Here is a 23469-nt window from a genome sequence, read left to right as displayed (position 1 = left end):
GTGCTTGGATCAACGGCAAGTGAGACACAGGCACAGACAACGTTCGTTCCTAGCCTCCAGTTAGTCCGTGTCAGTTGATTCCATTTGACGCAGAGTCCAAAAAACGCATCGCCGAGCGATTGCAGAACGTTGCGATTCCGCTGATTTACTCGCTGATCGCTAATCGCACGTCGCCGATCGTCGACTCGTTAGAGCGCGTATAGGAACAGAGAGAGATAGTGGGAGATAGAGAGAGATAGAGAGACAGAGAGAGAGAGAGAGAGAGAGAGAGAGAGCGAGCAAGAGGGCGAGAGTGTGGTATAGCGCATGCGCATGCATATTAGACGAGCTGCTGCATGTTCTTTTTGTTTTTGCCTAGTTAGTCGCTGTCGTCGCCATATCAGCGAGTGCGTAAGTGGGACCGCGGCCTCTCGCTGGATCGCCGAATGGCATTTTTATGGCTTATTGAAATCGCGACGACAGTCAAAAGCGCGCGCACCGCTCGATACAACACTCCAGCAGCACCCAAAGAAAATGTAACGAGCCCCGTCGCTACCGTTAACTGTTAACTGTTAACCGTTAACCGCACTCGTCGCGTCAAGTGGAGCGCGATAAAAGGCCAACAATTGGAATTAGGCCCGAATTGCATGCATTGGCAGTAAAAGCCAGTAAATTGCCATAAATGAATTAGTATTTGAATTGGATTCAATAATAAATCAAAGCGTGGTCGTGACACGGCCAAATCGTGACCAATTAGTTTTTTTGTTTGTTATTCGTTATTATATTTGTACACAAATTAAAAAGCGATCGCGCATTAAAAATCGATCCAGCAACAACGAATCGTGCAAATAATTGCCGCCAGCTTAAAAGTTAATTGTAATCAATGTGCAATTGAGAAACCACCCACCACCCAACACACGCCCATACACCCAAACGCCCAGTGCCAAGTGCCCACAAAAAATATATACAACGTACAAATATACAAATATATATTATTAAAATTTTTTTTTCTGTTCTCATTTTGTTGTTGTTGGCAAAACACGCAAACGGCAACAGCGTCAAGAATTTTAATTATGAGCAATTATAATCCGAATTGCGGTTACTTTGAGGATTGCAGCTATTATACAAATAATGTATATCAACAGGATTATTTCATGCAGCCGGATTATGAATACAACAAACATGTCTACGAGTGAGTACCCAAAACAAATTGGCTCAGCGCCATTTCCATTTTCCATTTCCATTTCACATTTCCCTTTTAACAATCCCATTGCCAAACGTCATGTAATGAATGGATAATAGCAACAGTCACAAATGCGTCTAACGACACGATTAGGGTCAATAAGTCGCGACCAATGCAAAATGCCGACGGCAGTAGCCTTTTGGCCCAACGGACTCGGACATAATAAATTCACTTGCAGTAATAAATACAATGCTTTATGACAATACTAACTATATATATACAACTCACGTATTTACTTTCTAAATGTGTCAAATTCTCATTTATTTACAATTATAGTACCAGGGCATATACCATGCTGATAGCAGAGTTAGTTTTAAGCAGACACATTTTAACGAAAATGGTTTTTTTTTCAACTGTTGTCTATGCTATGACAGCCATATGATTTATCTAAATACTAGCCTACGATTAGGCTTAACTAGACTGCAAGTAATATTCTAAATAATATTGTGTTTATCGGAATAGCTTTAAGAAGCCGTTTAGAGAATGCTTAACTCTTCCACGTACACATATGGACACTATGCAGACCAAGCAGGAGCAAAGATCTATTTCAAAAGTTACAAGCAGTTCTTCTATTCTATTTGGCGTTATAGGACTTTCATATTGACTTTACATAGACCTACATTCTTTTTGTGAATGTATTTTAATTCAATACGCGAAAGAGATGAATATAGATCTCGCTTTCATAGTACAATCAGTTCGTCAAGCCCCAACAATTGTTTAGTGGTTCGGTTCACGATTCGATTCAACACACTGCTGAAGATTCGATTCGTGAATTCAGAAACCTTCTGAAACTGTTAATAAAAGAATTCAATTTCAAATTAATGATTGCCCGTTGCACTGAGAATATTGTAAAAGTAAATACTCTAATATACAAGTTGCGAGCTAAAATAGATCCCTACCCAAAAGGCGCATCGATGGTCAGATTAATGTAATATCTGGGCCCAAATGTGTTTCTACTTCGGGACTGGGTCTCCATTTGGAGTTTTCCATTTTCAAATAAAAACCCTTATTGAGACAACTGATTACTTTGGACAACTGCTTTGATTTGGGGTTTGGATCATAGTGAAAAATTAATTGGAATTTGGGATCGAATCGGTTCGTTTAAAGATCTGTGTGCAGCCTTGGCTATAACCAAAAAATACTATTCGATATTCATTCTAATTAATATGAAAAACCAATTTTGGAATGAACACCAATTTATAAATATCAGGTCAGTCAGATATGTTTAGTATCTACCACAACATATGCATGTACTTGTGTACACTTCACCACGATAAACAGTATACAAGTGCAGTGCTTAGCCCCACACAGAGAAGAGTGTCAAAACATTTCCAAGGAATCGCTGCGGCAATTAAAAACAATTTGATTTTAAATCAGTAAAGAAAACAGAAGCACAGACAAGGGCCAAAACGAGAACAGACCTGGCCAGATCCGTCCGAGGACCGAAGTTTAAAAGGATCAATTCAGTTAGAGCCGAGGCAAACGTATTAACATTTAATGGCATAACATAATGAAATTGTGCTGATCGCACACACACAGATCCCGTATCAGCCCGTTTTAAGCCCCTGATTTTCGCACATACATACGTTGGCCTAAGCCAATGTTACGGCATTGTCCTGCTGGCAGCGAGCGGAGCACTGAATGCGGCCGGCCAGGATGGCTAGCTAGCTGACTGACGGCCGCTGACTGGAACTGACTGACAGACTGGCTGGCTGGCTGACTGACTGGCTGGCCGAGCATGTGTGATAAGCCGAGGGCAAAAGGTGTCGCTCAGCCAGGGCCAGAGCCAGGCAGTTGCGAGGGACGCACTCTCAACAATGCGCATTATTTCCACTTTGTCACCTTTTGCATTTTTGGCACGGCAACGGGGCGACGGGGTTTTTCACGGCTGCACTTTGAAAACCAAAACACATGTTTTGTGAAATCGTTTGGAAAATCACATGAAAACGGGATAGAGCGAGTGCGCGTGCGAATGAGACTGAGTCTGAGACTGAGACTGAGAATGAGAGTTTCACAAATTTTACTTTAATTGGGTTTGTCCATAATCGTTGCATCGAACCCTCGGCTTATCTTGGATAATACTGTTTGCCAAATAAAAGCAATTCTATTTTTATATCCATTTTATTTTCACGCTCATTGTTTTTGTTGTTGTTGTTGTTGCTTTTTCGAATCATTTTTCATTGATGTTTTGGCCAAAACTGAGCCTGGTCGGGAGCTCTCTGGGATTTTCCCGTGTCACAGGTTGCATTTCGGTTGTTTTCTTCTGTTTTTTTTTTTTGCTTGTTTCCTTTTTTTGTGTGTGCGTCATGGTGCACAGGTTGTTGGCAAAATCTTTCGCAAATTGCTGCCATTGTGCGCCCTTAAGTCCAGCATTAATTATAACTAAGAGAGTCTTGCGCAAAAAAAACTAATTTGTATATTTGTTTATAGTTCTACCTCATGTTATACCACAAATCCGCAAATTGTTTGGTTTTCTTTAGTTTGTTGCTTGCACAAACAAGAACCAAAAAGATAAAAAATCCAAAGATCTCGTCTGCAAAATGCAAATAGTTCTCACAGTGCTTCAAGCAAGCCAGTCAAACAACAGGCCCAGCGCTTCTTCAATATATATATATATATAAATATATATATATATATATATATATATATATATATATAAATAAATAAATATGAAACCAGTTAGGCCCTTTAAGTTGCCCCTTTTCACAGTCTGCGCACTCACTTGTGTTCTGGAGTAGAAAAGGACACGCTATGCACTTGTCTGGCCCCCTGAAATATGAAGTTCGAAAACATAATTTTATTTGATGATACTATTTTTATTAATAAAACAAAAAAAGTAACAAAAGAAGAAAAAAGAAACGTTAAGCGTTACTAAACGCAACTCGGGAACGCAGTCAGTCAAGTTGAACGTACTCCAAAAATCGTAAGCTTCGAATGCCTGGGAATATGAGCACATGTCGTCGTCGTCGCCGTCGTCATCATCATCAACATCGTGCCCGTCGGATGAGCCAGGAAGTAAACAAAACATACACGAATCGCCAGCCAGCATATTTCAAATGTTGCCCCTGGTAGACTGGCAAGCTCTTTGAATACCCTACACTTTATTATATTCGGTATCAAGGCTCGATATACAATTAATCCGATTGATGTTTTGGTGGTTTCGCAACCATACCTTGTGTATACTTTCTGTAGCTAAATGTCGTTGAATATACTGAGTTATATTTTTTCGTATTTTGCTTTACCAAATTATAATTTATTGCAAAAGAAGCAGCGGAAGAAGGCTACTGCTTGAATTTGATATATATATATAATTGTGCATTTTCCAAAAATACAAAAGGGTATTCAGAATAAACATTAAGCTCCAGATGCAAACTTTGGTAAAATATCCAATATATATTTATTTGGAATAGTTAATAATATATAACTTGATGTTAATTTAACACAATGTAAAAGTTCGATTTACAACCGAAACAACACACGACCCAAATTAGATATTTTGAATTGTAGGGTATGCAAGCGTATTGCATGTTTTGAATGAGTTTAATGCGCCCCTTACGCGTGATAATTTGTATTTTTTAGGGCAAATATTAACGTTAAGTCGTACTTTTTTGCTTTATTATTTTCGCCAGCAAAGCAGGGCTGTCAAGTAACTGAAAAAATCGCATTTTAAATGATGTTAAATAAAATGTTTTGACTTAAGATTCAAATTGAGTAGTCTTGGGCACTGATCAAAAAAAGCCTCACGCTGCAACTTATATTATAGACGCTCGACAACCCTGGATTTTGTGCATTTGGTTTTAGCCAGCTCGTTGTTACCCAAACTGTCACCCACGAACTATATTTTGTTGTTCGCTTCGTTTTTTCTTTTCCATATTCTTTTTTTTCTGGTATCTGCCTGGCTAAAACGACGCTGTCAAAACGGCCACTTGCCAGCGCAGGCTGTCATTGTTGTTGCTGTTGTTTTTTGCTACGTCTGACGAACTGTTGTCTGTGCCACATGTCAAGAGAGTGGGGGCTTACAAAAGAAAAGACACTGTGGCAGCAAGTTTGGCTCAAATGGCGAAAGTTTGGGCCAAATCAGAAATTGATACATTTAACAAAATGTTGCCCAGCTTTCGAGTTGACTCGCGACGCGTGACTTTGTGACATTTAATGCCAGTTTGTCAGGCAGTCAGTCAGTCAGCTTGCAGATCGCATGCGCCATGCGAATGCGAAAATAACACAATAAAATTTGCATCTACTACTAAGCAATACATCGTATCGTAGGTCGCTGTCGAACCCTGGGCAAGGGGTATTCAAATTTTGTCATGCAAGATTTCATCCATTAAAGAATGCTTCATCAAGCCCATAAGATATAATAATTCTTACTCAGGACATCGAATCATGTTGATGTCGAACCGTCTGTCTGCTGCTACAAAAAGCTTATTAACTTATTGTATGAAATCAATTTAATTTTCATATATTTTTAATTTTAGTCACCTCAGAAAAACTCATCTATCTTGTTATACGCTAGAGTACTTGCTGGTCGGTCACTCCCGATTAAAAGTTCGTAGTTTTCTTTTTGCTGGCTTGATGGGCCTATAATGAAGCATGTGATTGGTTGAAGTGTCACGGGCGCCTCAACATGCAAGTGGGGGAAGCCCGTGCACAAAATAAAATTAACGTACAGCTGAAATCGTTTCTGGGCCCTGACTCTAATATCTCATAAGCCCGCAGCCCGCTGCCTGGCGCAGATACTTCAGTCCACAAATCAAAGCTGACAAAACGCAACAATTAAACGCACAAAAGATACACAGATACATGCCCAGAGATACAGATACAATTGCAAGGGTCCAAAAACAATACCACAAAAATGGGCAAGGTGTGTGTAAATCTGTGTGTATCTCTGTGTCTGTGTGTTTAAAATGCCGCTGTGCCATTCATGAAAATATTGCAATTGAAATTGTTTGGCATTTGAAATAAATTGCAAATGTGTAACTGGCGAATGCGTCAAGCTGTGAAGAAGGAAGTAGGAAGTGCGCAGAGGAAGTTTGTAGCCAAAGGCATGAATGACAAACTGACAAACTGGCTAACTGACAAACTAGCCCAACTGGCAATGGCACAGTGGGACACGCAGTGCAAACCCATTTGTCAAGTTTGGGTTTACTTTATGGCTATGGCACTCACAATTAGATACTCATAGCTGACTCTCGCAGCTGTAAATACACACACACTCACACACACACGCACACACGCATACTCACAGACAATTACTCTTTTTTATTAGTCAATGAGCTTGTCCCGCCCTTTGTGTGTGGCTGCCTGCCTTCAATCGTTTAGCGATCCATCGACCCAAAGTCGAAATGAGGTACTCGCATGGAGAGCACAACATCCGCTGTTCGAGTTCGATTCCGATTCCGATTCCTATGCCGATACCGATTCGTATGCCAACATCGACGTCGATGTCCTTTCAATAGAGCCCATGAAATGGCATTAGACGCAGGCTGCACAATTCAAATGGGAAACGGGCAAGGGGGAACCTGAAAGTAGGAAGTAATTTATCTAAATTTACTAAGCCGAACGCATCAAATCGCTTTGCATTCCGTATGGAATTCTGATTACGTTCCTCGTCCAGCTACATGCGCTAATGACAATTGTGTGAAAGTATCCTAAGCTGATTTGTGCCATTTGCCAAACAGCTAAGTAAACAGCAAGCACGTAGAAATAAAAGAGATACTGAGAGTGTGAAGAGATTTGTAATAAATTAAAGAATACAAATGAATTCGATTTCAAAGACGCTTTCTTTCAGTTCGGTGTCAAATTTTAGCACATCTTATATATGCTAAATGCAAGAAAGGAACGATTTGACCTGAACAGATAACACTTCTTCAACCCTATCTTGCCACGGAATCAATCCCTAGTCAATGAAATGCATTCTGAAATTAAGCAAATCTACTTATTTACTTTTTATTATTTGGCCACATAAAATACAATACAGATTCATTTCATTAGTAATTAAAAAAAACTCGGTTACAATTGGATAAGTTCAGCAATTGAATGCGAAATTTGCTTTTTGATTACTTCAGTAATTGAAAATAGGTTCTTATGTTAAGCAACTAATTGAAAATAGTGCTCGTCATTATGTTCAAAGTTAAGCAATGCAGCTTTGCTTTTAAGCACACGACTAAACGCTAATCATATATCAATTTCTGTATCAACGACCTTTATGGGGCACAAAGTGGATGGATCGCATACAACCCACATACATATTACACTAGACACAATCCGTTTTACAGCTGTCATATTCCCAATGATTGATAATTTTGTTTATCTAATACGAAATACTTGTTTTGAGGAAACTAACGTTTTGCGTAACATATATGCTTTAAGATAATAGCAGTACACATATCGCCTTTGTGGGATGTGGGGCATCGCCCGCCAGGTGTGAAGGTACATCGGGTCCAGCTTCCAGCTGTATTTACCCACAGTTATAGCTTGCAAACCAGCTCAATAGCCCTAAGTATGAGTAGATGAAAAGCGGCAAAAGTAACGCCCATTCAAAATTTGGCAACTACAACAGATTCTGTAGAATCAATAGGATGAGACAAAGGGGCAGGCTGGTTACAGAGATCACGCCAGCAACTGACCGGGGCCCGGGCTTGTTAAACAAACCCAAGATCAATCAATATCAAATGGGCCGGGTACAAAGATTGCGCAAAAGGTGAGCGCTGAATGAGGCACTTCCGCCCATTCGAAACTCCTTGGAACAAAGTCACTTTTTGGGTAAATCACTTCCGCGCAACGAATCTGGAACCCAAATTGTCATGGCCGTCAATTGACAACACGAGCTCAGTTCGAGTTCATGGGTACGCCGAGGTGGAGGGTAAGCTGGAAAATAAAATACAAATAAAATAGAAGAGAGCGAGAGTGAGAGCGAGAGCGAGTGTGAGGGCAGACGGTATATAACGAAAGGAAAACCGGAAGGTAAATTAAAATGGATGACAATGGATGAGATGGGCTGCTGTTGCTGCTATAAACGAGCATTGAATGAATGGCTGCGCTCAGCTTCGAGTGAGTGTGTGTGTGTGTGTGTGTGTATGTGTGTGAGTGAGTGTGTGTGCAAAGGTGTGCACGGCACGCCACTCTGATCGCTTTGCTGTCATGGCTGCAAAGTACCTCGTAGTTAGCAAGCCTTGCATGTATCCTGTATCTGCAGCTAAGCAAACACCTTTTGCCAAAACTCTTCTGCGCCCTGTCTATCTGTCTATTTGTCTATATATGTATACATATATGCATACATACACGTATGCGTGCCTGATTTTTTACGCTCAATGCAGCAGCCGCCGCTTGGTCTTGGCAACGAACCGTTTAATTGGGGTTGTTAGCCCGCCCGCCCCTAAACGCTGAAAAACTGTCGCGCGGTTTTTGCCTGCCCAACATTCTGACATTCAACATATTTTATTGCATTTGTATAGATTCGAATTCTGCAGCAATGGGAACAACAACATTAGCAGTCACCATGTCGAGCTATTGTTGTTAATTGTATCTCCCGGATACGGCTTGTTTGAGTGGCCTACGCATTGTCACACTTCAGTTTGAGTTGCCCATTGGGAGACGAGTTGCCCCTGGAACAGCTGCAAATCAAAAAAAAAAAAAAAAATAATATGATTGCTAGCACCAAAAATAGCATTTAATTGAAGCTAGCAATTGGGAATCTCGTTGGAATTTAAGTGTTTCATAAAGCTACGTAATACCTTTATAATATGCCTCAGCTAAACATATGCCCACTCTTCTCTGTTAATTGATATGAGATAAACTTAGTGCAAGATCATTTTTATTCACCCATGTCTTGAATAAAAAAAGATTCCAATGTCTAGATACGACTTGATGATATTCGTATAAGACATTTGGGATTATCAACGAAAGGAAACTAAACAAATTGTCATGTGTCATTGTAGAATGATTAGCACTAAACCTTAAGTATCAAATCTAAGCGTACAATAAAGTATTGGTAATTAGATCTAGATTGTAAAAGTATGTACTTATATGAAGAACACGCAATTTCCTTGGAGATTTGCTAGTATTCTACAACGCTTCGCTCAGGTACAAAAGAGTCTAACTGAAGATTAGAAATAATCGCAGGGGAAAAAATGAAACGCGACTCTTCTGACGATTTGTTCAAAGATTATAAACGGAAGTTTGTCTACGTTTTGGTATGCTTCAAAGATTTGCGATGGATCTTGAACTAATCAGCTATATATATTTATATTCTCATCTAATAAAAATACTTTTTTTTCAAAGTAAAATCCAATTCACAACTGATTCTGTTGCAGTCGTTATCTAATGACTGTATTTCGGAGCGCACACTTTACTTTTGAGCTCGGATGAAAGGCGAAATATTTTCATAGAACTGCTTAGTTAAAAAAGTTATACTCAATTGTTTTCCGTCAAGTTTTCACATTTGCGAGTGGAAGGCTTAAACGCCTTGGGCTGAGTGTTGGCTACTACTCAATCAGTCAATCAGAGCCTGTCACTCAGATCTAACTATTTATTATACTTAATACTCAAATACTCAAGTGCCGAGGTAATTATAATTTTAAAAGCATATATTTATTGTATCTATAGAAAGATATTGCGATATTCAAACTTTCTACAAAAAATTCGAAACTGAAAATAAGCTTCAGATTTAATTTAACAAACTTATTTGTATTCATAGATAGAAACAGGGCTGCACGCCCTGGGAATGTTGATAACTCAGTTTACGGTTCGAACCAGCTGGAACCTCGTCTTAGGTTCGGAACCACATATTTCAAATGAGGTTTTGGTTTAAGCCTTGTTGCTTAAAAATTTTGAACATTTTTAATTTAAGACGTCTCGAAATTTGCAGGCTTAATAATTGATATCTACCCAATATTGGCATCTACCAAATTTGGTAAGATTTACAAAGGCGTCATGTTAGTTATGTGACTTCTCTTAAAGTCTTAAAGCTGATTTGCAGTTTTGGTTTAAAACATCTGAATGGGAAGCGCTTTAATCATTACTTCTACGTTGAGAGTTAGCTCTATTCAAAATAATATTTAGAAACAAGAGATAGTATCTTTAGATAGTTGGTTCCTTTTGTAGATATAAACTACTACATATGATTAAACTTTCTTCATTTTAATGAAGAGTTATTGTTAATTGCTTAAGATGATAGGGCTCTAATAACACACCTACTTGTAGGGCGTTGGATTGCTGGCAATAAGGGAATCACACAATAAACTCGCCAGCTAAGACACTAACGCTCAATGCAATGCAAATAAATTAGAATCTATTAAATGCGAAGATATAAAATCCATTGGCTAACAAAATAAAAAAGGGACAACGATAACATGAGCCAATTGATTTGAGTTACTTAACCCTTAACAAAAATACAAATGGGCAAGAGCCAAGCGAACGAACAACAACAACGACAACAACAAGAACAACAACAACAACTTCAATAAACAACAAGCGTAACAACAACAACCCGCTAGAGTACTTTGAAGTGTTAGAAAGAAGAAACAAATAAATAAATAAATAAATTGGTGGACGGAGCAGAAACTGCCGGGAAAACAGAACAAGTTTTGTGCGCGAAATTCAATTGAATTTGTATGTAATTTGAATGCCACAGATACAAGATACAAGATACATTTGCCAATATGAGAGCTCATTCATGTTGTTATTGTTGTTGCCGCTGACTGGCTACTTAAACTTCCTGCGGAAGCTAAAACTACAATAGCAGCAACAACAGCAGCAACAACAACGAAAGTAACAACAACAGGCAAAGCGACGCGTCGCAGCGACGTCGCTGCCAACGTTGAAAGGCTTTTACTTTGGTTAGCTCGCTTCCCTCTGGTTGTTATTCTTGTTGTTGTTGTATTTATTGTTGCTGCTATTGTTAAATGCAACATCATCATTAAGCGCATAACAATAGCCATCACGCACACACACACACACACACAGTCTCGTACACACTCACACACTGCATACGCACATAGCGGTCTCTATGTACTTGTATTTAGAAGAGGCAGCGCACAAAATGGGCGTGCGATATGCTGCTGCTGCTGCTGCTGGTGCTTACCGTTGCCGCGCTATAAAATTTCCCTTAGCACCGTTATCCTGCCGCTGGGCAACTTGGGAAATTTCCCAACAGCAGCGCGCAAGTGCGCCATGCATGCTAGCTATCTTGCTCGCGCCGCACTACGATTGGCCAGCGGCAACACAGTGACGCGCCCACTTTTGCATTGCCATGAACAGCAGCAGCGGCGGCAGCAGCGGCGCAACAGCAACAGCGACGCCGACGGCATTACACGTAATTTCCCCAGGCGTGTGTTCTGTGTGTGTTTTGCTTTTGGATGAGGTGTGCGCGTGTTTTCCCATTTTCATTTGTAATCCGAGCCATGAACGGCCGTAGAGTGCCAGTGGCCTCTCATGTGCCATGCACATAAATGTGGATCTGCTTATGTAAAGGGACCCTCCATATACATATATATATTTATATATATGTATTCATCTATATACATATATTATTATCCAGAATGGGGGCCCTTCATGCACGCCATGTCTGCCATGTTATTTTTTCAATTGCTAAAACTTTTCGCCCTGCACGCGTCCTCTTGGCATTGTTCAAGTTAGCTAATGGTCGTTTTGATTATGTTCCTTTCATCAGCAGACCCTACACTGGCTACCCGACCACCCCCACCCCAAATAGCCTCCTACACAATTGGGTGTGTTCTCCAATATTAGACAAGCGTCAGCTCCACATGTGTGTGCGTGTGTGTGTATATATGACTACATATATGTATAGAGTTGTTGTGCAGAGCCTGAGCTAATCATGGGTTTACTTATGAAATCGAATTTCAAATGTGCCGGCTGTGCCCTCAAGTGCTTCGCAAGTCCTCACGACAACATTGAACAACCAGTTCAGTTACTAATATTGAAGATACTAACATGTTATATGCAAAATTTAGAATAATATTAAAAGCTATTAATAATTAAAGTAAAAAATGAATAATAACTAAAAAAATAAATATTTAAACAAAAAATATTTTAATTTAAAACAGGTTTTCTTAGATGAAAATTATAACACACAATCAAATACCATAGAAAAATGAATTGCTTTGAGTCGCAACTTAGAAATTATTACACAATTTATCTTAGGTTATCTTCGGCACACCGATACACTTGTACACTTGTATACATATTCTTTACGGCTCTTCAGATATGTAAAAACATGATATAGATATCCTATAACACAAATATCGTTTTCTTACAAAAACTTAGTCCCCATGGCAGCTATATGATAAAGTGGTCTGATCTTAATAGGATTTTGTATTTATATAAGAAGCATAGTTCAACTAAGAAATGTTGGGCTTGGAATTTAACTTTCGACCGATGTCAGCTATGTGATATAGAAGCTTGATCCGGACGGTCCGTCTGTAATAGAAATACAGACGAATGCAAAATTTTAAGAGCTTTAAGACTGAGGGACAAGTTCGCATAAACACAGACAACTGCATAGATGGTGAGACCGAAGGACGGGCATGCATATATCAACTCGGATATGATGCTCATCTAGGATATCAGATGCCTTCTTTTATGCGGTACGCATATCATGACCGAATTGTACTAACCTCTACAAGTGTATGAAAATTGTAGATATTGCAATTTTTAGAGAATATAGCCCCCTCCGGAATTTAAACACTTTATTTTACGATCGATCACTGCATAGCAAATATTTTCAGACAATTCTACTTTAAAATAGTTATGTATATTTTAATTAAATATACTCTTCTCTGTCATAGTTTCTTCAATTCAAGTTCTTTTATAAAAACATATTATAAAAGACGACCAATAGGTTTTATTATACACAATACCTTTATACCTTTGCTCTTTTTAGACTAAAGTGCATTTATGTATACCTTTATATAATACATTCCCTAAGCAACCTGCCGTCTATATACGCTCATTTATGTAATTAATATATGCTAAATAATTAATTGGTTGAGCGACATTAAAAATAAATATACATTGAAAGATACACTGAATGTGTTACTCTGTTAAGAACTTTATTCGCTTGTATCATGTATCCAGATTCTTAATGGAAGAGGTCAAGTTTAAATTTAAGCAATTGCCCCAAATTTAAAAAAACAACTTTTTTAATTTCAAAGCCTATTTGAGTGAATATAACAAGTGATCTTTACTGAGATTTATTTAAAGAAACTTTCTGTTTAGATTTCTTGACTTCCAGATAGAGATAGAGATAGAGCTTTTGTTATTGGTCCGTGTAAGCTAGAGCTATAACGATTTAACTACTATGGCTAAGTAAAATGTATATTTTATATTAGTCGATGTTATCAAGGATAACGTACAATAATTTCAGTTTGAAGTATACCCTTTTATCGATTATTTGTCGGTATAGGTTGTATGTAATATGATATGAAAATATATATGAATATATATGAAAAATTTTTGTTAAATTAAGAATCTGGTAGTATTGCAGACATATAACAGTAAATAACTATTACAAATTGTAATTTCCATTTTCAATTGGAAGTAATTGAATTCGGAACTTCGTGAAATATATTCATGACTATTGTATGAAATCTACGAAAATATACATTGAGCCTTGTAAGAAGTCAGGATAGCTTTACCCAATCCCAGCGAGCTTTGATTATTTCTTATTTAAAGCTAGAAGTCCTGTTTACATACTTATTAATCGACTTTGAAAGATATGTGAGAGTTGATAAGCTCGAAACAGAGCTTAAAGAGCAAACTCTTTAATGAGATGCCAAATGAGGCTAATATCGCACAAATGGGTTCCCGTTACCGCCAGGACAATTGATGGCTCATGCACACGCATACATAAGTAGCCGCCAGGGCTAGGAGCTGGACACTGGAGAGACGATAATGATAAATACAATATAATGACACGGCGATTGTTGACAACATCAAGTGCTGGACCGGGCAGAAGTCGCCTCAGCTAGCCCGTCAGCCCGTCAACCCATCAACCCAGTTGAGCGCCGTGCCCATGAATGAAAGAGGTCCAGAGCAGAACGTTGGACTATGTTGGGATGCGGCGACTTGTCTGACTGGCTGGCAGCCTCTGCCTACAGGGCCGATACTCGAGCGGTACAATGGCAGCTCTCTACACACACACACACACACACACACACACACACACACACGCTCACGTGTATATAGAGAGGCGGCTCAAGTGGGCACTCGTCGGCTGGCAGTTGTGAGCGGGTGCAAGCGAGATGGCAGGCTTACACACGCCTAGGCTGGCCTTGTTTGGCGCAAGGATGCGCGTTGGACAACAAATGGTGGTGGTTGTTGCTGTTGCTTTTGCTTTTGCTGGTGGTTGAATGAGCCACTCACATAGTTGCTGCTGCTGCTGCTGCCGACGTAGTATCCTTGTTGAAAAGGACATGAGAAGCCACTTAGTGAAAATGCGACGAACGCGCCGCGGCTAAACAAGAGCCAGAGAGACTCTCTATGGCGGTGTGCATGTGTGCGTTTGTGTGTGTGTATGAGGCTATATACCCAATGGTGGATGGATGCACCATATACAACACTTACATCCATGTATGTATGAGTGTGTGTGTGTGTGTGTGTGTGTGTGTGTGTGTGTCTGAGCGTGCCTGTGTGCAGAGTAGTTTTTGGTACTTTTGCGCCGTTGGCTGCTTGGACTCGTGTCGAGTTCTTGATGTCTCGTTAGTTGTTGATGACACTTCAGTTTGGAATGTTTAGAGTGCGGCTGACAACGCAACCCGAGCACGAGTCGACAACGAGATTGAAATCAAAAACTGAAGCTGATCTGTGGCCAAAATCCAAATCAAGACTCTTAACGTAATCGCTGTCGCGTTATTGAATTGCATCGCTTCCGCGTCCCGTGAATTGCATTCCAAATTATTATGATATCTGACAGCACAGTCAAAGCTCTTGCCAAGTGTTAGATAGTGTTGCAGTGCAGCAGAGAGTGTTGTAGAATACGATCCTTTTGGATTTGTGTTTGTTATTGTTGTTCTTTTTTTTGCACGTGTGACACTTGTGATTTGAACGGCCGCAAAGTGGCGGAGAAACGCAAAGGTACGCCGTCGCCAACGCCGCCGCCCGCGCAGCAGCGACGAAAATCGGACAACGCGACGCCACCGGCAACACATCCGATAACCATACCGGCGCCCAAAACAACGCCCACAACGGCCACGGACATGACCACCACGCACAGCCAGCCGGCGTTGGAGCGCACGCCGTCCAAGCACAAGGAGCGCGAGCGGGAACGGGGTCGGGAACGAGAGCGTGAGCGGACGGAGACAACCAACAGCAGCGGCAATAGCAGCGGCCTGGGCAGTGCCGGCAGCCTGCCTGCCTCGCCGCAGAGTGCGGCCACAGTTAGTCCTGGCACGCCCACAACGCCCAAGAGACCGCTGCGCACATCGACGCCCTCGGTGGAGCAACGGGCATCCAAAATAATAAGCACCGCCAGCACCACGGTGCCAACAACAACGCCAACGAGTGGTGCCAACTTGGCGGCCGCCGAGCAGCTGCGTATCCCAACGGGCGCGGCGGCATTCAGCGGCTTCCCCGGGCTGCACAGCATGAGCAGTCTAATGGTGCCCTCGTCGGCGGCAGTCGCGGCCGCTGCGGCTGCACCTTTCCTGCCCTGGTCGCCCATATTGCTGCCCCCTTGGAGCCATGCGTTGCTGCCCGCTGCCTTTTATCCGGCGGCTCTGCGCAACGCTTTGCCCGGGTAAGCAAAATTGATAAAACCCACTAACCGCAATCCCCGATTAGAGATATTGCCATTTCTCGCTCTCTCTCTCTCTCTCCCTCCCTCTGTCTTTCTACCCTTTTTTTAATTCTTTCACACGCAAAACTCGCCTCGCACTTGTGCGATTTTTCCGATGGTTCATTTGTTGCGAATAGCGAAAATTGTGGCTACTTTTGGGATTTTCCCACGGTGAATTCTTCTAGTGGGTTTTTTAGCTAGAAATAAAATAATTTACGCATAGTAGGAAAACTCCGGTTTTCCTGAGAAAATTTGAAGAGAAACTGTTCGCTCTAATCAATATATAATATATAATAATGTAAGTTTTTCTTCGCACCATTGAAATTCAAATATATTTATATTGCATATATACATTCAGACATCTGAACAAATGGCTCGAGTTCGAACCTCCGACAGAAATAAGATTTAGGCATAACGATTAATCAAACCTTTCACCAAAAAACAACCATGTTCAGGAACCGAAACTAAAAGTAGGCAGCTTGTACAAGCTGCAAACCGAAACTGTGGTAATTTGTGTCGGCCTGTAAGCCCATGAGCAGTAGATAAATCAGCATACGTAATTATAATGATAACAATATGCATATTTGTATTATATACTAATTAACTTAGCTCCGTATTTGAGCGTGTGCGTAACGTACATGAACTTTATGCAATACATTTATATCTGTTAGAAATAGAATAGATCCGCGGTAAAAACATTCCTCGAATATATGTGATTAAGACCAACAGTATCTCATTTTGCTAAAAGAATATTTGCAAATACTGGTAATATTGAAAGAATCCTTTTAGCCTTGTAATTTAAGGGTATAGTTTTTTAAGGCACATGCAGCACCCTCTTTGCCGTCGTGGCCCGTGTCTGTGTTATTTTAGGCCTCGGTCAGCTAATGAACTTTGCCTTCTAAGCCAGCCAGCCAGCAACTGTAACGAGCTATGCCACTGAGCCAAGGCAATCCAATCAAGGCACTTACTCCCTAAACATTGTCCATCTACTTGTTTCGGGCACTTGCCCCGCGCAGAGCCTGCTAAAGCAAATTACCCAAATCCTGAAGCAGCCTTAAGATGTGACAGTGACCACACGTAATTCCCCCAGACAAGATCCGCAGATTTGCTGGGCTAGTGCATGCTCAAATATGCTCAAGGTCCTGTAATTGTGTGCAGCACTCTTGTCCGACATTGATTGGCGATCGCAGCTCAAGTGGCAAAAGACGCAACGGACGTCGATCTGTTTGGCCTGGCTGGCTTAGAAATTCCCATAGGTGAGTTGCAGGGAAACCCCAACCTGGCAACATGTGTGCAGCAGACGACAGCATCAGCAACAGCAACAGTAACAGCAGCGGCGACGTGGACGGCGTCACACTGTCTGGTCGAAGGCCGGGACGAGTGCAAAGGGAATTCCGCTCAGACATGCGGGGAATGCCCCGCGTCCTGATGGACCTGAGCGCGTGGGAATTTCGCGCGCACAATTTGGGAAAACTCAGCGTGGAAAAACCGGAAGCGAGAGCGCTTTTTACTTGCGCCAACATGTGGCCGAAAAATGGTTAGACCTGACCAAAGAGACCCGCGCCCGATCGCCCGATAGTCCAGGTAGTGCAGCGGTGCACCAAAAGCGGATTTGAGTTTAATTGTTGATGGTATTAGTGGAAAATCAAATTTGCATTAGCCCTAGCTTAGCCCAAAACTAAAACTGAAACTGAACTGAAACTGGGTCTGAAACTGTGACTGGGCTTTTGGTTTTGCAACTGGGACTAGGTGTCAATAATCCAGCGATTTGGCTGGCACTTAATCAAAGTTAATTCCGAGCAAGTGTGAAAAATCTAAGCCCGAGTCGCAGCTCGGTGCAATTTTCGTCAAAGTCAGCGCGTCAGGTACTTGCTGCTTGGCCAGGTAGAAATTTAGACCCGAAAATGCAGTGTACGTCCATTGTGTTGCTTTCCGGCCATTTCATTCATGACACGACACCGGATGTCGGATGTAGAACGTACAACGATATGCAGCAAGTGTGCGTGTGTGTGGTTGTGTGTGTGTGTGTGTGTGTGTGTGTGTTGGAAGTGGTGAATCGACAATTAAAACTGTGCTCTTGTCTACTTGCAGCCTCTTTGATGCCAAGGTGCCGTCCTCGCAGCGTTCCGGCTTTCATATATCCGACATACTCAATTTGGATGGCTCTGAGCTGAAGAGCGCTGCAGCGGCAGCGGCAGCGGCGGCTCATCATACCCACAGCCATAGCACGGAACTGGGCGCGGAGTCCAGTAATGGGCATGGTCATCCAGCGCCAGCGACACTGTCGCCGACGCCCAGCTCAGCACTGCCACCACCACCGCCGCCCAGCAGCGGGGATGAGCATGTAGCACCCGCGGCCCATGGTGATCATCAAACCACGGAGCACAGTGCGCAAACGGCGCACCATCAGCAGCAGCAACACATCCACCTTCACCAGCACCAGCAGCAACAACATCATCATCCCCATCTGCACCATCAGCCGCATCAGCCCGTTGCCCCTCTGCACTTGCCCCATCACCAGAGCGCTGGCGGCGCTCAACCGCCCATGCCCCATATGGGCGCCCATGCCCATGCCGCTTCAGCGCAGGCCGCTGCCCATCTGCTGGCCAGTCACAATGCAGCGGCCGCTGCAGCGGTTGCCGCCGGCCAATATCTGCCAAAGAACTTTGCCGGCAACTTCGGCGACGAAATGTCCTCATACCATCACATGGCCCAAACAATGCTCTCCCACTCGGGTCGCAGTGCTTGGATCAAGGAGAACGAAATTTATGGTAAGTGTGCATTCACAAATCGTAGCTATTTCTCATAAGCCTTAAAGGCTTAAAAAAAAAACAACGATTCCTTAGATTGAAACCAAATATAGCTTTCAAGAAATGAAAAGAATCCCTCAATCAAATAGTTGACTAGATTTTTCGTTTATCATTTTTAAACGTTTTCTTATATCGTTCAGAAGAGTTCATTTTTAATGCGACAATAAAGATATTTTATAATCGTTTTTTAAAATCAATTTCATATGTTGAGTTTGAAAATATGGCTATTAAATATTCTTATTTAAAGCCTAAACACAAGTTAATACATAGCTGCCTATAAGTTATCGAGCTTCTGGGACTAATTTAATTTTGTTACATGCATGTAAAACGTTTCTCGTAAAGTCAAGCTGCAGCTACTGGAATTATTTTAGCTGGGGAATCGGAAACGGGCAGGGGTATGGAATTTTGAGAGCGAACGCCTAATAATATTGTTCAATAATTGCCTCACAAAAGGCAGCTGTGTTTGCATATCTACTGGCGACGTCAGTCAGTGGGAACCATTCGCTGAGGGCTCGATGAGGGCTAACCCTTGGCTGTGGCCCTATGCCACGCCCCGATCAGCAGACGCTTTGTATTGTGGTGTAGTGTAGTGTTAGATGCGATATGTGTCGATTCAGGTGCTTGAAACGCGAAGTGCCCGCGGTCGGAACCACCCCTTTGGGCGCTTACGAGTACATACCCTAGAAACTGTGGCCCAACATAATCTTGACTAATAGTTTGTATGCGCTTCACACTTGAGGATTAATTTTGTTATTTTATTTTTTTTTTTGCTTCTTGTTTTTTCTTTTCCGTTTATTTTTTTTTTTTTTATTTGGTACCATGTTGCTTTCGTTTTCCCCCCTTTATTGTTGTCGCGGACACAACATTGTTCAGTCATTCCTTTCATATAAGCCTGAAAATTTATGGCACGCACTTCCGCTTCGTCCTTTTTTTCGGTTTTGCACGGCCTTTCCTTGTTTTATTATTCCAATTTTTTCTTTTTGTCTTTTGTTGATATGGTGCTCAGCTACAAATTATAATTGTTGCCTGATTGCCGTTTTTTTTTATTTTTTGGGAAATTTCACAGCTGTAAGTCGAGTCGATTTGATTATATTAAGTTATTAATTTGTTGAGTTGTCATGGTGAAGACGATTCTAGTGCACGACTCAAACTGGACTGGGGCTAGCTTAGATTGGTCTGGGGCATGGACTGAGTCTAGATTGAAGGAATGCGAATCATTAAAGCCAGCCTTGCATGCATGTAATAAATATACTGTGCAATATTCTACATAGATCACACCCAAATAAAAAATAAAAAAACAGAGGAAAAACATATCAAACAGCTTGAACGCCCATGTGCGATAAATCAAAGTAACTATATCCCTATATGAAAAAAAAGGGGGCGTATGCAGCATTGGCAAACCGACCGAGAGTCGGGTAAAGCGGCAAAAACGGAAGAAAGGGAGCCGGATGCTGGCAGAGGGACACAGAAGTCAGGGGCAGGGCGGCCATTAGAAGGCAGCTCTGTTTGAGGTTTGGCTTTTGTGTCGCATCCCATTGTCTCCCAGTTGGTTGCCCAGTTTCAAACCTTAATGTATTTTCATTAGCATTTGGTTGTGTATTCTCTCTCAAAACGGCAAACAATGACAGCAGCAAAAAAAAGATCGCACACGCACACATACATACACGCTACACGCTAAAGGCAACACCTCGAAGGTCAGAAGGCAGCCGAGCAATTGCCCAAAAGGTGTAACTCCGCAGGGTTGCCCCGCGGGGCAGGGAATGCAAACGCAGCCAGGTAGCACCCGACGATCGATCGAGCCTTGTCAATGGCCCGGTCCTCTAATTGACGTTATTAGTTGGGCTCGCTGCGGTGTGGCTCGAGGAGGGTAGCTCGCATCTGGCCACCACGATCTCTGCCCCGCGCCGCCTAGCTGCAGAGCATAATCCAATTGTACGAGTCGTTGGCGGTTGTATCTGTTTACCCACTGACTATTCATTTAGCACCGCTGCCAAATTCTGCCTGTTCATGCTGATTGGGGTATGTCTGCCACTCTGTGCTTGGCTATGTGTGTGTGTGTGTGAATTAATTTTTCCAAATTGTTGACAAATTGACTCCGTAACTATACTGAGCAATGAAAGTGCGCGAAGATCTTGGTATTTTTAATAAAAATCAAATGTAGCTTAAGAATTATCAAGTTATGATAGTGCATCCTATACTTAGCTGCCATAGAAACATTCGGCATAAAATAATTGATAGGGATTTTTATTAATTAATATTAAACTGTATTTTGCTTTTGGTAGTTGCTTACTGCGCTTAGTTAGTTGTCTTTATATAGCCCAGTGTATGCCAAGCCCTTAGTAACCTCTCTCTCGCTCTCCGCTTTTCTCTCTCTGCAGGCACTCAGCAGCCGGCCAGCCCGGACAGCACCTCGCCCGTCACGTCGGAGGTCTCCTACACGTACATAGGCTCCAATTGCCAAACGTCGCCGGCTCTCTCCGGCGACTACAAAAGCTACAGCCGTTCGGCGGACAGCGATGCGCTCTCCGTAGGCGATGCGCTGCACACGTTGCATGCTGGCGGTACAGCCGGTGGCAGCTCAGCGGCGCATGCGTTGCATAACAACAACAATAATAACAACAATAATAATAATACCAATAACAACAACAATAGCCTGAAGCATGACGCAGGCGCCGGCAGCGGCAGCGCCCATGACGACAGCCTGAACGAGGATGGCATCGAAGAGGACATCGACGATGTGGACGATGCGGATGGCAGCGGCGGCGGCGGCGTCAACGCCGACGGCATGCCCAACAAGAAGCGCAAACGGCGCGTTCTCTTCACCAAGGCGCAGACGTACGAGCTGGAGAGGCGTTTCCGGCAGCAACGGTATCTAAGCGCGCCGGAGCGCGAACACCTGGCTAGTTTGATAAGGCTGACTCCGACGCAGGTGAAGATCTGGTTCCAGAATCATCGCTACAAGACCAAGCGAGCACAGAACGAGAAGGGCTATGAGCATCCGGGCCTACTGCATGGCCATGCCACACATCCACATCATCCGTCTGCGCTGCCGTCGCCACGGCGCGTTGCCGTGCCCGTGCTGGTGCGCAATGGCAAGCCGTGTCTGGGCGATGGCTCCAAGCTGACACAGGATTGTGTGAGCACTGCCACCGCGATGCAGAATGCCGCCGCACATCATCTGGTGGCGCTGAACGGTGCTGCCGCCTATCAGCATGCGGCGGCTGCCGCAGCGGCTGGTCTCCACGCCCATGCCCATGCCCACGCCCATCCGCATGCGCAGCGCGCCGCCTGGTGGCCCTAATATTGCTAGCTGCCTAGATTCGAGTTGGCAGAGCCGGCTGGGAGCGGCCAGATGACTGGTAACTCGAATACTGGACAATAAACTCGCTGTCAAAGTCGCAGCTGTGTGACTCTGCCACAAATTGTGGCACATTTCGGTTGGGAATTCGAACAAACAAACAAAATTGGTGCAATAATATATAACAATGGGTCGACAACAAGCAATTGACGCACTCTCCTCTACTCCAACTCCCCGTCTCCCCTCTCAAAAAAATAAAATTTAAAAAAAGCAAGCAAAAAAAAGCGGAAGGCGTCAGCTGCCACAAGCTTGTGGCAAGGCCAAGCCGGGAGCAGAAAGTGCTCTACTTGAAGAATTCTTCGCCAAGCAAAAGTTGTTGTTGCATGTTGCATGTGCAATAATGTCAACAACATATATCATTCGTGTAATAAATCGCTATAAATACAAAAAATTTTTTTTTCCTGCAGCTCTAAAGCTGCAGGCCATTTAGCAATAAGTTTTTTTTTTACCTTTTTTTTTTTTAACAAAAGTCGTTAATACCTATAAAATACTAGATATATAGACAAGTTTTTTTTTCGCCTAGACCTAAATAAATTAAATCTTATTTTTATTCAAATATAAAATATACAAAAATTTATAAATTCGTTTTGTACATACTGAAAAGAGGGAAATAAATTCATGAAAATGACATTATATATATATATATATATATATTTCAAATATCAATGCAGATAATACAACAAATAATCGTGTACATATTTTTTAAACAATAAAAAACTAGTGTCCAATTTGTAGGCATAATAACATTTGTTTATACACAATAAATACATATATACATACATGCGAAGTCGTAACTGTTAATGTAAAAATTATAATTATAAAATCCAAAAATAATCAACTATTTTTTTTTGTATAGTGCATAAATAAATAAAAACAAACTCTTTGAATTTATAGCGCGTAATGAGTTCATAAATGTTAACACACACACACAGAATAAAACTTAACAAATGTATTTGTAATATAAGGAAAAAATAAAAAATTCAAAACAATATTAATAGAATGCGTTAAAGAAAATGTTCTTGAAAGAGAAGTATTTCTTGTCAGTTCGGACACAAAACTTGTAATTCCTTCAAGAAAAACAATATTCGAAACCACAAAATCTGAGTCATTATCTGTACTCTATATATATTGTAAATCAGAAAAAGGAGGCTAGTCTCTATAACAAATTAAAATTTGTAGACTTAACTTTCTTTTGATTTCAACTTATGCTATGTTGGCATTGACGTGGGCGCACAGCTGTGCGTCTTTATAAACTTCCTACTAAGGTACATATAAGTATAATACATAT

At 41.8% G+C, this 23469-nt stretch overlaps 1 protein-coding gene across 2 annotated transcripts; it reads left to right on the top strand.

Moving 5' to 3' along the window:
• Positions 1–22309, top strand: vnd (ventral nervous system defective). Of its 2 annotated transcripts, none has more exons than XM_015171235.3 (3): positions 1–1171; positions 18105–18784; positions 21202–22309. In XM_015171235.3, exons 1-3 carry the CDS (start codon positions 1053–1055, stop codon positions 22122–22124), a joined length of 1722 nt encoding a protein of 573 aa, XP_015026721.1. In that variant the 5' UTR covers positions 1–1052; the 3' UTR covers positions 22125–22309. The 2 variants fall into 2 exon arrangements, with proteins under 2 accessions (XP_015026721.1, XP_032295861.1); XM_032439970.2 differs by lacking the exon at positions 1–1171 and adding an exon at positions 14711–15974.
• Positions 22310–23469: the final 1160 nt, after the last annotated feature.

This window comes from Drosophila virilis, chromosome X, assembly GCF_030788295.1.
Source record: "Drosophila virilis strain 15010-1051.87 chromosome X, Dvir_AGI_RSII-ME, whole genome shotgun sequence".
NCBI classification, from domain to species: Eukaryota; Metazoa; Arthropoda; class Insecta; order Diptera; family Drosophilidae; genus Drosophila; species Drosophila virilis.
This window is presented reverse-complemented; position numbering and strand designations above follow the sequence as displayed.

Bases quoted from the DNA above. Each gene is read 5' to 3' on its own strand.
- vnd (XM_032439970.2), top strand. From the start codon at position 15,436: ATGACCACCACGCACAGCCAGCCGGCGTTGGAGCGCACGCCGTCCAAG. The intron at 15,975-18,104 runs GTAAGCAAAATT...GTCTACTTGCAG, and splicing joins CTGCGCAACGCTTTGCCCGG to CCTCTTTGATGCCAAGGTGC. The intron at 18,785-21,201 runs GTAAGTGTGCAT...CTCTCTCTGCAG, and splicing joins CAAGGAGAACGAAATTTATG to GCACTCAGCAGCCGGCCAGC.